Raw genomic sequence first — 15,389 nt, 5'->3', positions numbered from 1 at the left:
CTCTTTTTTTGCAGCTAAGAAGGCAGTGGAGGAAGAGGAGGAGAAGAAGCCAATGCTAGCCAAGAAAAAAGTGAAGGAGCTAAGAGTTCTCGACGGCAAAGCAGCCCAAAACCTTTGTAAGTCGTGTGTTATATTACTGGTACCTTACCGGGCTTCTGTAATATTAGAAGGCGATGCTAGACAATCCCTTTTGGATCTACCAGCAAATGTGTGGTGTTGGAATGTTAATGGAATGGGTTGAGTTAAGTAAGCCTTCTCACTATGCAGTTGTTGGTTATTCTAAAGCAGAGATTTTATTATTTTAAAGTCTACCAAATCAGATTGACGGGTAATAGACGTGCTCTGAGGATGAGTGGCCCCAACACAGAACAAGGTTTAGGAGGAAAATAAAAAATTATGTGCAGGCGCCTTGTGAAAGCTGCTTTTAGCCTTGCGTATTGGCTTAATAACATTACATTGATCAATTTGACAGCTTATATATTGTTCTTTGCTATTACTCATAGTCATTTCCTTCTTTGCAGTTGCATCTTTATCTGTGCCGACTTTTTGTATTTCTGATCTACTTTGTGTTGCACCTTTCAGCCATCTTCCTGGGATCATTCCGGATGCCTTATGATGAAATCAAGAACATCATTTTGGAAGTAGACGAAGAGAAATTGTCAGAGTCACTAATCCAGGTAATGGTTAATAAATATTAAAACAATATAGTTACATAGTTAGTCAGGTTGAAAAAAGACACAAATCCATCTGGCTCAACCAATAAAAAAAATAAAAAAACCACAAACAGTAAAGAAAACCCAACCATACAATCCCATATACACAATCCTATACTCTGTTGATCCAGAGGAAGGGGAAAAAGCCCCAGTAAAGCATGATCCAATTTGCTACAGCAGGGGGAAAAAAATCCATCCTGATCCCCCGAGAGGCAATCAGATTTTCCCTGGATCAACTTTACCTATAAATATTTGTACCCAGTTATATAAAAAGGCCTGGATTTTTTCCTGGGTGTACATAATATAATTAATAATAATAATAAATAAATAAAATAATTCCAAATGTTATCTGAAACAAAAAATTCATGATGTAAATTATCATGATTATATTTTATTATACATTACAGTAAAACCTTGGTTTGAGAGTAACTTGGTTTGAGAGCGCTTTGCAAGACAAGCTAATTTTTTAAATACATTTTGACTTGATAAACAAGCGATGTCTTGATATACAAGTAATGTCATGTCACAACTGAGTGTAAAAGAGAAGAGAGGGCGCCTCTAAGTGTAGCAATATGGTTACATTTAATGAAGGTTCAATATTTAGCAACTCACAGGGTTGATGATTAAAACAGGCACATCTAAGAATGCAGGCATTCGGGGTAAAGCTGTCCACATAGACTGACCTCCACACTGTTATCTTCATCATCCCTTCCATGCTGTGCTCCACAAGCGTTTCAAAGCCTCACTTTCAGATCACTCTACTGCAGGGTATTCTTCCCAATCACGATTGCAGACTGACAGTGGTGAGAGCCAGTGGTTCAGAAGAGGGTCTAAGTGGACAGCTTTACCCCCAATGCCTACATACTTAGATGTGCCTATTTTAATCATCAACCATGTGAGTTGCTAAATGTTGTACCTTCATTAAATGTCCCCATATTGCTACACTTAGAGGCGCCTCTCTTCTCTTTTATACTCTGTAGCTCCTGTTGGATTTTGCTTCTAATCCCTGTGGAAGCGGCTATTTGTGGATGGGCATTTTATGGTTGCACAACCTATCACATTACTATAATCTTTGTATATAGACTATAAACTGAAGGACTTATGAATAATTGGTTGTGGAACGAATCATCTAAGTTTCCATTATTTCTTATGGGGAAATTCGCTTTGATATAAGAGTGCTTTGGATTACAAGCATGTTTCCGGAACAAATTATGCTCGCAATCCGAGGTTTTACTGAACCTTGATTATCATGATATAAAATATTAGTAAATCTATGTTTAATTTCTATAAAATTTTTCAGTAGAAGTAGTCATTATATTTAATTATCAATGTTAAAAATTTTTTATTTAGTGGGTAGTCCTTGTAGCGTAGGGTTCTTTCCAAAAGTAATAATAATGATAACACGACATCACAGGCAGTGCTATAAATTAAACTAAAAAGTTCTTATATATATATATATATATATATATATATATATATATATATATATATACAGTGGGTACGGAAAGTATTCAGACCCCCTTAAATTTTTCACTCTTTGTTATATTGCAGCCATTTGCTAAAATCATTTAAGTTCATTCTTCTTCCTCATGAATGTACACATAGCACCCCATACTGACAGAAAAACACAGAATTGTTGACATTGTTGCAGATTTATTAAAAAAGAAAAACTGAAATATCACATGGTCCTAAGTATTCAGACCCTTTGCTGTGACACTCATATATTTAACTCAGGTGCTTTCCATTTCTTCTGATCATCCTTGAGATGGTTCTACACCTTCATTTGAGTCCAGCTGTGTTTGATTATACTGATTGGACTTGATTAGGAAAGCCACACACCTGTCTATATAAGACCTTCCAGATCACAATGCATGTCAGAGCAAATGAGAATCATGAGGTCAAAGGAACTGCCTGAAGAGCTCAGAGACAGAATTGTGGCAAGGCACAGATCTGGCCAAGGTTACAAAAAGATTTCTGCTGCACTTAAGGTTCCTAAGAGCACAGTGGCCTCCATAATCCTCAAATGGAAGACGTTTGGGATGACCAGAACCCTTCCTAGAGCTGGCCGTCCGGCCAAACTGAGCTATCGGGGGAGAAGAGCCTTGGTGAGAGAGGTAAAGAAGAACCCAAAGATCACTGTGGCTGAGCTCCAGAGATGCAGTCAGGAGATGGGAGAAAGTTGTAGAAAGTCAACCATCACTGCAGCCCTCCACCAGTCGGGGCTTTATGGCAGAGTGGCCCGATGGAAGCCTCTCCTCAGTGTAAGACACATGAAAGCCCGCATGGAGTTTGCTAAAAAAACACCTGAAGGACTCCAAGATGGTGAGAAATAAGATTCTCTGGTCTGATGAGACCAAAATAGAACTTTTTGGCCTTAATTCTAAGCGGTATGTGTGGAGAAAACCAGGCACTGCTCATCACCTGTCCAATACAGTCCCAACAGTGAAGCATGGTGGTGGCAGCATCATGCTGTGGGGGTGTTTTTCAACTGCAGGGACAGGACGACTGGTTGCAATCGAGGGAAAGATGAATGCGGCCAAGTACAGGGATATCCTGGACAAAAACCTTCTCCAGAGTGCTCTGGACCTCAGACTGGGCCGAAGGTTTACCTTCCAACAAGACAATGACCCTAAGCACACAGCTAAAATAACGAAGGAGTGGCTTCACAACAACTCCGTGACTGTTCTTGAATGGCCCAGCCAGAGCCCTGACTTAAACCCAATTGAGCATCTCTGGAGAGACCTAAAAATGGCTGTCCACCAACGTTTACCATCCAACCTGACAGAACTGGAGAGGATCTGCAAGGAGGAATGGCAGAGGATCCCCAAATCCAGGTGTGAAAGACTTGTTGCATCTTTCCCAAAAAGACTCCTGGCTGTATTAGATCAAAAGGGGGCTTCTACTAAATACTGAGCAAAGGGTCTGAATACTTAGGACCATGTGATATTTCAGTTTTTCTTTTTTAATAAATCTGCAACAATGTCAACAATTCTGTGTTTTTCTGTCAGTATGGGGTGCTATGTGTACATTCATGAGGAAGAAGAATGAACTTAAATGATTTTAGCAAATGGCTGCAATATAACAAAGAGTGAAAAATGTAAGGGGGTCTGAATACTTTCCGTACCCACTGTATATATAGTAAAACCTTGGTTTGAGAGTAACTTGGTTTGAGAGCGCTTTGCAAGAGAAGCGTCATGTATAAAAAAAGAAAAGGAGGAGCCTCTAAAGTGTAGCAATATGGTTACATTTAATGAAGGTTCAATATTTAGCAACTCACGTGGTTGATGATTAAAACAGGCACATCTAAGTATGCCGGCATCCGGGGTAAAGCTGTCCACATAGACCGTCCTCTGCACAGCCATCTTCATCATCCCTTCCCCGCTGCACTCCACCAGTGATTCAAAGCCTCACTTTCAGATCACTCTACTGCAGCTTATTCTTCCCGGTCACGATTGCAGACTGACAGTGGTGAGAGTCGGTTGTTCAGAAGATGGTCTATGTGGACAGCTTTACCCCGGATGCCTGCATACTTAGATGTGCCTATTTTAATCATCAACCATGTGAGTTGCTAAATGTTGAACCTTCATTAAATGTAACAATATTGCTACACTTAGAGGCGCCTCTCATCTCTCTTATATCCCTCTTGGGAAGGCTGCATATTGTGGATGGACATTTCATGGTTACACAACCTATCACATTGCTATAATCTTTGTATATAGACTATAAACCCGAGGACTTCATCTGAATCATCTGAGTTTCCATTATTTCTTATGGGGAAATTTGCTTTGATATAAGAGTGCTTTGGATCACAAGCATGTTTCCAGAACGAATTATGCTCGCAATCCAAGGTTTTACTGTGTGTGTGTGTATATATATATATATATATATACAGTCCAAACAGTGATGATCGTAGTGAGTCCCAATGTGACAGGTGATGTGTAAAAGATGGAATCAGAAGCTTGATGCTGAACAAACTCCATCAGTGCCTTCACCACTCCAATGTGCTCCTCACCCCTTTGATATAAAACTCACCAGAACATGGATATATAAACGCCTTGATATGAAAGGACATCCAGTGCCACAGATCAAGGACATATATGCACCTTAAGGCCTCTTTCACACGGCCACTCCGGTTTTTTTTGTCCGCTGCGGCACTTTTTTTTTTTTTTTTACGGACACGGATGACACTTGTGTCATCCAGTCTGTATGTCCGCATATCATCCCATCCGTTTGCGGATGATATGCGGACATAATGTATGTCTATGGGGATTGCGGATGTCAGTGGATGACATCCGATTTTGCGTCCTTTCCGGTTTTTTTAACGGAGGAAAAATAGGGTTCTGTTCCGTTCCAAAAAACGGAACAGAACTGAAAGGACGAAAATCGGATGTCAGCGGATGGTCATCCGCTGACATCCGCAATCCCATTGACTTACATTATGTCCGTATATCACCCGCAAACGGATGGGGTGATATACGGACATACGGAACGTCCGTGTGAAAGAGCCCTTATAAGTAGATAGAGCATCCAGCGCCACTAAATTATTAGTGATCCTTATCTTTACCACTCTGCCCTCTTCATCCCCTTGCAGTTTGATTGTGGTGTAATAAAGTTTGGTTGGACTGTATATATATATATATATATATATATATATATATATATATATACACATATATATATATATATATATATATATATATATATATATATATATATATATATATATATATATATATATATATATATATATATATATATATATATATATACACACATATATATATATATATGTATATATATATACACATATATATATATATATATATATACACACACATATATATATATATATATATATATATATATATATATATATATATATATATATATGTGTATATATATATATATATAAACTTCTTAGGATTACTTATTAGTTTAATTTATAGCTCTGCCTGTGCTATCATGGTCTCTTGCATCAATTCAGCATTTTAATGTAATTTGTATTCTAAGGTAGCAGCTTTTATTTAGGATTATTGCTGTCTAATTTTACCTTGGCACTGAGGTGGTTTTACTTTTTTTGCATCACCTTATTTTTATAATAATAATACAGTAAAACCTTGGTTTGAGAGTAACTTGCTTTAAGAGCGCTTTGCAAGACAAGCAAAATTTTCAAATAAATTTTGACTTGGTTTACAAGCGATGTCTTGATATACAAGTAGCCTCAAGTCACAGCTGAGTAGAAAAGAGAAGAGAGGTGCCTCTAAGTGTAGCAATATGGTTAAATTTAATGAAGGTACAAACTTTAGCAACTCAGATGGTTGATGATTGGAACAGGCACATCTAAGGATGCAGGCATCCAGGCTAAAGCTGTCTACATAGACCATCCTCTGCACCGCCATCTACATCATCCCTTCCATGCTGCCCCTCGCTATCAGATCGCTTTACTGCAGGGTGGTCTTCCCGGTAAGGATTACAGACTGGCAGCCGGCTGTGCAGAAGATAGTCTATGTGGTCAGCTTTACCCCGAATGCCTGCATACTAAGATGTGCCTGTTTTATTCATCAACCATGTGAGTTGCTAAATGTTGTACCTTCATTAAATGGAACCATATTGCTACACTCAGAGGCGCCTCTCTTCTCTTTGATACTCTGTAGCTCCTGCTGGATTTTGCTTCTAAATAAAATGTGGAAGCGGCTATTTGTGGATGGACATTTTATGGTTATATAACCTATCGCAATGCTATAATCTTTTTATATGGACTATAAACTGAAGGACTTATGAATAAATGGTTGTGGAACGAATCATCTGAGTTTCCATTATTTCTTATGGGGAAATTTGCTTTGATATAAGAGTGCTTTGGATTACAAGCATGCTTCCGGAACGAATTATGCTCGCAATCCAAGGTTTTACTGTACATTAATAAAATAATTCCTAATGTTTTACGGTAATAATAATAAATTCATTAAAATGATTTCTAATGTTTCCTGGGAAAAATAAAATTACTATAACTTTTTAATGAACCTCTGCCCAGGCTATGGGCATTGTTCGGCTGGTAGGAACCTTGAGCAATCAATAGTCCTACCAGCCCAACAATGTCCACAGCTTGGCCACAGGTCCACTTTAAACGCTAGTAACGGTTTTCATATGATTTGAAGTTGTATTTGTACAAATATTTAACTGGTACAAAAATATTAGTTCATAAATAGGAATTTTTGTTTACTGACCCGTTAAGAAGAAATTGTCTTGGTAAAAAAAAAAAATCTACCTTTTTTATTTTTTGCAGTTTTTTTGTTTGGAGGAGGGGGTTTGAGGTAGATTTTATCTATGTTTTTTTTTTTTTTTTCTTTTTTTATGTATTCATATATTATTTCACAAGACAAAGTGAGCCGGCGCTAGTTGGAGAAAATCTCAGAGGGGCTCAAACTACTTGAGAGTAGAATATAAAACTATTATATGAGGTCAATACATCCAAATCCTAAAGTCAAATATATGTCTGTCTTCAAAAGAACGATATAAGATGATAATATATATAAAATCCGAATCCTAAAAGTCAATCCAAATCCTAAAACAAAATATATGTCTGTCCTAGATATAAATATTCTAAAAGAGATGCTGCAATATGAATCCAACTTCCATTAAAATAGTTCCATAGTATATTCCATTAAATTACACCATAAAATTATCACAGAAAAAAACTGCCAGAAAATAGCATCAAGCGATAGAAATCGCAAAATCGCAATATTGCAAGATGGTTGATCCAATAATCAAACATACATAATAATCAAAATTAATAGTGACTGATGTAATGACCAATAGTCCTGAGTATATAAGATGATAATAAATATAAAATCCGAATCCTAAAAAACAATCCAAATCCTAAAACAAAATATGTATCTGTCCTAAAAAAATCCCTAAAAGAGCTGCTGTATTATGTATCCAACTTCCAAAAAATGATACTATAAAATGTCATAGAAGAAACTGCCGGGTACCAGCATCAAACGATTGAATTCGCAGGATCAGAATAACACTGTGTATGGTTAATCCAATAATCAAATATTCATAGTGGTCAAAAAAAATATTAAATTAATAGTGACTGATGTGATAAGCAATAATCCTGAATAAACTGAATACTCTTAATCAAATGTGATCGATATGTGATAATAATGAATAACAATCACTGCGTGATAAATAAATAAATATCCTATCCAATAAATAGATGAACATATAATACTGCAAATCGAATAAATAATTAAATCAATAAATATACATTTCATATGCAATAAATATCTGGTGAAGTGATCAATAAATGGATATATATCTTGTGCTGTTAATCTGTTAATAGTCCATGTGCAAAAAAAAAAACTGGTGCGGTGGTCAGAAAAAAGGTGTATATATATATATATATATATATATATATATATATATATATATATCCTGTGCAATTAACAGTCCTTGTGACTAAAAATGGTGCAGTCGTCAAATAGAGTTCATAAGTGCACATATAATTAGGTGACAACCAGTGAATCTCAAGGACAGTTTGTGAATATCCCGCGATGTGATCCGGAGTGAGCTGTAACAGTGGCCGCTCACCTCACTGCACCTTTTAAGGCGCTTTAGTTGATATTTACCCCAAAGGGAAAGATGCTGGGCTTCTACAGTGGCTTTGAATAAATGTATTCCGACCTCCACTCCTTATTCCATAGCTATCGGTCTCAAATATACTCCACTGATACCAGTAAACCTAAAGCATGACATCAGTAGTCCCGCGGGTCGGTGGGATGTCCAGGATGCGGCAGGGACGGTGCGGAGAGCTGAGGAGAACCGGCTGCTGTATTCCTTATTTCCCCTGTCTTCTGGGATACTTCCTGGAACTTTGTTTTTCTGGTTTTCCTTCCACGTCTTGTTATTTTTTTCTTCCTTTTTGGTGCTGTTTGCTGCCTTTTGAGTTTTTTGAAGATTTGACAGGGGAATCCTGTCTTGAGAAGACCGATCCAACTGAACTGTGAGATGTCTATATATATTATTTGTGTACTGCCATTTTATTATTGGTGTACAGGCTTTTTTTTCCTGTGGAAAAAAGTTTAAAAAACTAGGTTATGAAGGACACTTTTTGGAGTGTGGGAGGACCCCAGTGCTACAAAACTTAAGTGCTCACCATTAAGCCGCTCTAAAACTATAAATTTATTCAACTATTAAATTAAAAATAAAAGTGATAAAGCTGCAAAGTACAGGTTACATTCTGTCCTGTAATCTGATGTTGGCCCCCAACTTGGTGACCTTCCCCTCAATCCAGACCTGCTTGCGTTTTTGCAATTTGGTGGCAACACCCTGATGCAATTTAATAGGTCCAAAGTTAATCACGGACTTCATGAGCAAATGATTACTCACGTACCATCATTCCTAAGTTCAATCATTGCCAAAAGTACAATATAAATGGGACTTTTACGGGTACATATGATCAATTCATTGTAAGATACAAGAGAAGAGAGTATGTACTGTATATAGGGGCTGTACCAAATGTAATGCAAAGGCGGGCATAACTTTTTCTTCACCTTACATAGGTCGTTCAAATGTCACATTTTGGTATAGTAACTCTTTCTCTATAGTAACTTAGTAACTCTTATTCTTTTGTAAATAATGGATTGTGAACAGAAGCAACGTGCCATCATTGAGTTCTTGATGACAGAGGGGTACAGGCTGTTCGACATCCATAGAAAGCTACAGAATGTTAATGGGGATGACATCATTGACAAGAGAAATGTGCACAGATAGATGAAGATGTTTAAAGAAGGGGAAACCAACATTGAAGACAAACCACACGATGGGAGACCATCAATATGGAAAAGACTGAACCCCTCCTTCATCAAAAACTCAATGTCAGCAGTGACACCTATGCCGAAATCAGGATATAGGGGTCTCTTCCAGCCCCTCCCACTTCACAATCTAGTCTCCACCCCCCAGCCATGGCGTGAACTGAATGGGTGGCCACAAAGAGGCTGAGTGGACAGTCAAAGGCTCTAGGAACAGCCCAGCTTGGTGACCACAGGCTCCAGGGACAGTCCCGCTGGGCGGCCAGGAAAAAGCTGGGGGAGCGGTGCGGGCTCCAGGAACAGCCTCACTTCCTGTTCACAGCAAAGCCGCTGCTTCTCTCTGAGTCCCAAAGCTCCTAGCCCCCAGGGCAGGCGGCCTACCGGGAAATTTCCCTGTAGACCAGTCCGGCCCTGCTTGTCAGGCTCTAGTAGACTTCAACAAAATGGTGACTGTCTGCACACAGACCCTGTTGCATAAATATGAATGAGAGGAGTAAAAATGGCTTCAGCTCTTGTTCTCCACCTGTACAGATTTTCTCAGACACGTTTCGACCTTTAGAGGAAACATGTCTGAGGTGTTCTCTAAAGGGCTGAAACCATCTTTTACTAATCTCATTCATTTTTATTCAACTGGAAGTCGGTGTCTGTGTGCAGACGGTCACCATTTTGTTGACATAAAAAAGTTATGCCCTTTTTTTGCATTACTGTTAAAACAGCCCTTGTATCTCCCAAATTTAGTAGACGCGTGGTAGTGCTGGAGCAATCCAAGTTAGTGTTTGGTTAAGTTGTGGTCAGTCATTGACAGTCAACGAACCACTCAATAGATATTCCATTTTCATGAGCAAAGTTAAGAGTCTCCGATACAAATGATCAACTAGTTTCAAGCTGATTTTAAAAGTTAATTGAATAATAGACAGACAACACGTTTCAGGAAAGGCCCGCCATTTCTTATGACTTAATTATATGCTGTGTGATCACATCCGAAGCCATTTTATTGAATCTTGTCTGGATTTAATCCCACACCATATGGTTAAACCCTGGCTGTAATTGACTCAATAAATGTTTCAAATTAAAAAAAATAAAAAATAAAAACAAAAAATAAATAAATAGAAAAAAAAAAACAATACATAAAAAGTTGCTTGACCACTTGTACCAGGCTCTCCTAACATTTACTTATAAAAACACCCTGATGGAAGTTGTTCCCCTTTCCTCCAAAGAACGCCACTCTTGGTACAGCCTGGTATTTCCTAAACTTAGTAGGCGCATGGTAGTGCTGTAGAAATCCAAGTTAACGTTTGAATTATCCTAAAGTTACTTCTCCTTTGAAGACATTACTCTACAGTAAAAGTATGGTAAAAGGTGACCCAGTTGTGGTCAATCAATGGCAATCAATAAACCACTCAACAGATATTCCATTTTCATGACTAAAGTTAAGAGAGTCTGATACAAATGGTCAACTAGTTTTAAGCTAATTTTAAGTTTATTGAATAAAATACAGCCAACATGTTTCAGGGAATGGCCTCTCCTTCTTCAGACTTAATCGTATAGTGTGTGATAAAATCTAAAGCCATTTTATTGAATGTGGTCTGGATTTAATCTCACAACATACAGTTAAGGCCTGGCTGTGATTTACTCAAACTTTTCAAATTAAAAAATTAAATCAAATAAATAAATAAATACAAAATGTGAAAAAAAATAAATAAAACAAAAGTTACTTGACCATTTGTACCAGGCATTCCTAACGTTTACTCATGAAAACACCCTGATTGAAGTAATTCCCCTTTCCTCCAGAGAATGCCATTCTTGGTACAGCCCTTGTATTTCCCAAACGTAATAGGCACGTGATAGTGCTAGAGCAGTCCAAGTTAGCGTTTGATAAATCATAAAGTTCTCTTTTGAGGACATTACTCTTCAATGAAGGCAGAGTTAAAGGTGACCCAGCTGTGGTCAATCAATGAAGGCAGGGTAAAAGGTGACCCAATTGTGGTCAATCAGTGGCTCTCAACAGATATTCCATTTTCATGAGCAAAGTTAAGAGAGTCCGATACAAAAGGTCAACTAGTTCCAAGTTCATTTTAAAAGTTATTTTGAATAAAATACAGACAACATGTTTCAGGGAAAGGGCCTCCTCCTCTTCAGACTTAATTGTATGGTGTGTGATTAAATTTAAAGCCATTTTATTAAATCTGATCTGGATTTAATCTCACACCATACGGTTAAGCCCTGGCTGTAATTTACTCAATAAACTTTTCAAATCAAAAAATCAAAAAAATAAATAAATAGAAAAAAATTAAATAAAACATAAAAAGTTGATTGACCATTTGTACCATGCTCTCCTAACATTTACTCATGAAAACACCCTGATGGAAGTCGTTACCCTTTCCTCCAAAGAATGCCACTCTTGGTACAGCCCTTGATTTTCCCAAGCTTAGTAGGTGCATGGTAGTGCTGGAGAAATCCAAGTTAGCATTTGATTAATCCTAAAATCAACTCTCCTTTGAAGACTTTACTCTACAATAAAGGCATGGTAAAAGGTGACTCAGTTGTTTTCAATCAATGGCAATCAATAAACCACTCAACAGACATTCCATTTTCATGAGTAAAGTTAAGAAAGTCCGATACAAATGGTCAACCAGTTTCAAGCTAATTTTAAAAGTTTATTGAATACAATACAGCCAACATGTTTCAGGGAAAGGCCCCCTTCTTCAGACATGTTCGTATATTGTTTGATTAAATCTAAAGCCATTTTATTGAATCTGGTCTGTATTTAATCTCGCACAATACAGTTAAACCCTGACTGTAATTTACTCAATAAACTTTTCAAATAAAAAAATCTAATCAAATAAATAAATAAATACAAATTAAAAAAAAAAAAAACAAACAAACAAAAGTTACTTGACCATTTGTACCAGGCGTTCCTAATGTTTCCTCATGAAAACATCCTGATTGAAGTCATTCCCCTTTCCTCCAGAGAACGCTAGCCCTTGTATTTCCCAAAAGTGGAAGGCACGTGGTAGTGCTAGAGCAGTCCAATTTAGCAATTGATAACTCCTAAAGTTCTCGTTTGAGGACATTACGCTACAAGGAAGACAGGGTAAAAGGTGACCCAATTGTGGTCAATCAATGAAGGCTGGGTAAAAGGTGACCCAATTGTGGTCAATCAATGGCAGCCGACGGACCACTCAACAGATATTCCGTTTTCATGAGTAAAGTTAAGAGAGTCTGATACAAATGGTCACCTAGTTTCAATTTATTTTTTTTTTTTAATACAGCCAGCATGTTTCAGGGAAAGGCCTCCTCCTCTTCAGACTTAATCGTATGGTGTGTGATTAAATTTAAAACCATTTTATTAAATCTGATCTGGATTTAATCTCACACCATACGGTTAAGCCCTGGCTGTAATTTACTCAATTAAATTTTCAAATAAAAAAAATCAAAAAATAAATAAATAGAAAAAAAAAATAAGTTGATTGACCAAGCTCTCCTAACGTTTACTCATGAAAACACTGTGATGGAAGTCATTACCCTTTCCTCCAAAGAATTCCACTCTTGATACAGCCCTTGTATTTACTAAGCTTAGTAGGTGCATGGTAGTGCTGGAGAAATCCAAGTTAGCATTTGATTAATCCTAAAATTAAATCTCTTTTGAAGACGTTACTCTACAATAAAGGCACGGTAAAAGGTGAACCCAGTTGTGGTCAATCAATGGCAGTCAACGGACCACTCAACAGATATTTTCATGAGTAAAGTTAAGAGAGCCCGATATAATAGTCCACTAGTTTCAAGCTAATTTTAAAAGTTTATTAAATAAAATACAGCCAACATGTTTCAGGGAAAGGCCTCTACTTCTTCAGACTGAATCGTATATTGTTTGATTAAATCTAAAGCCGTTTTATTGAATCTGGTCTGGATTTAATCTCGCAAAATACAGTTAGGCCCTGGCTGTAATTTACTCAATAAACTTGTCAAATAAAAAAATCAAGTCAAATAAATAAATACAACATTTTAAAAAAGGAAAAAAAAAAAAGTTACTTGACCTTTTGTACCAAGCGCTCCTAACAAATAATCATGAAAACACCCTGATGGAATTGGTTCCTCTTTCCTCTGGAGAATGCCACTCTTGGTACAGCCCTTGTATTTCCCAAACTTAGTAAATTAAAAAAAAAATAAATAAATAAATAAATAGAAAAAAATAAAATAAAACATAAAAAGTTGCTTGATTTGTACCAGGCTCTCCTAATAGTTTATTAATGAAAACACCCTGATGGAAGTCGTTAACCTTTCCTCCAAAGAATGCCACTCTTGGTACAGCCCTTGTATTTCCCAAACTTAGTAGGTGCATGGTAGTGCTGGAGAAATCCAAGTTAACGTTTGGTAAATCTTAAAGTTGCTTCTCCTTTGAGGACGTTACTCTACAATGAAGGCACATTAAAAGTGACCAAATAATGGTCAATCAATGGCAGTCAACAGACCACTCAACAGATATTCAGTTTTCATGAGTAAAATTAAGATAGTCCGATACAAATGGTATATTATTTTTAAGCTAATTGTAAAAGTTTTTTTGAATAAAATACAGCCAACATGTTTCAGGGAAAGGCATTCCCTTCTTCAGACTTAATCATATGGTGTGCGATTAAATCTCAAAATCTCAAGCCATTTTATTGAATCTGGTCTGGATTTAATCTCACACCATACGGTTAAGCCTAGGCTGTAATTTACTCAATACAGTTTTCAAATGAAAAATAAAAAAAAAATAAAAAGTTACTTTTAAAAGTGACCTATTGTACCAGGCGCTCTTAACTTTTTCTCATGAAAACACCCTGATGGAAGTTGTTCCCCTTTCCTCCGGTGAACGCCACTCTTGGTACAGCCCTTGTATTTCCAAAACTTAGTAGTTACTCTACAATGTAGATACAGTAAAAGGTGACCCAGTTGTAATTTATTCGATACAGTTTCCAAATGAAAAATCAAAGAAAAAATAAATGTAATTAATAGGAAAAAAAAAAAGTGGCTTGACCAATTGTACTAGACACTCCTAACTTTTACTCAGGAAAATAGTAGTTACTCTACAATGAAGATACAGTAAAAGATGACCCAGTTGTGGTCAATCAATGGCAGTCAACAGACCATTCAACAGATATTCTATTTTCATGAATCATGAGTAATGTTAAGAGTCCGATACAAATGGTCAACTAGCTTTAAGTTGAGTTTATTGAATAAAATACAACCATTGAATAAAATACAGCCAACATGTTTCAGGGAAAGGCCTCTCCTTCTTCAGATTTAATCGTATGATGTGTGATTACATCTAAAGCCATTTTATTGAATCTGGAATGGATTTAATCTAACACCATATGATTAAGCCTTGGCTGTAATTTACTCAATACAGTTTTCAAATGAAAAATCAAATAAATAATAAATAAATTAATAGGAAAAAAAAAGTGGCTTGACCAATTGTACTAGACACTCCTAACTTTTACTCAGGAAAATAGTAGTTACTCTACAATGAAGATACAGTAAAAGATGACCCAGTTGTGGTCAATCAGTGGCATTCAACAGACCATTCAACAGATATTCCATTTTCATGAGTAATGTTAGAGTCCGATACAAATGGTCAACTAGCTTTAAGTTGAGTTAATTGAATAAAATACAGCCATTGAATTCAATACAGCCAACATGTTTCAGGGAAAGGCCTCTCCTTCTTCAGACTTAATTGTATGATGTGTGATTAAATCTAAAGCCATTTTATTGAATCTGGTCTGGATTTAATCTAACACCATATGGTTAAGACTTGGCTGTAATTTACTCAATACAGTTTTCAAATGAAAAAATAAATAATAAATTAATTAATAGGAAAAAAAAAGTG

The 15,389-nt window shown here is 36.7% G+C and overlaps 1 protein-coding gene across 1 annotated transcript in view; it reads left to right on the top strand.

The window, feature by feature from the left end:
* DIAPH2 (diaphanous related formin 2) overlaps positions 1-15,389 on the top strand; it is a 1,824,032-nt gene that overhangs the window by 865,945 nt on the left and 942,698 nt on the right. Inside the window, exons 19-20 of the mRNA XM_082263377.1 lie at positions 15-116; positions 583-677. Coding sequence (XP_082119503.1) covers positions 15-116; positions 583-677 — 197 coding nt within the window. The remainder of the gene's footprint in view (positions 1-14; positions 117-582; positions 678-15,389) is intronic.

This window comes from Pelophylax lessonae (assembly GCF_965119305.1).
Source record: "Pelophylax lessonae genome assembly, chromosome: 7".
In the NCBI taxonomy this organism is placed as follows: Eukaryota; Metazoa; Chordata; class Amphibia; order Anura; family Ranidae; genus Pelophylax; species Pelophylax lessonae.
The sequence above is the reverse complement of the archived record's forward strand: the minus strand, read 5'-3'. Positions and strand labels throughout refer to the sequence as shown.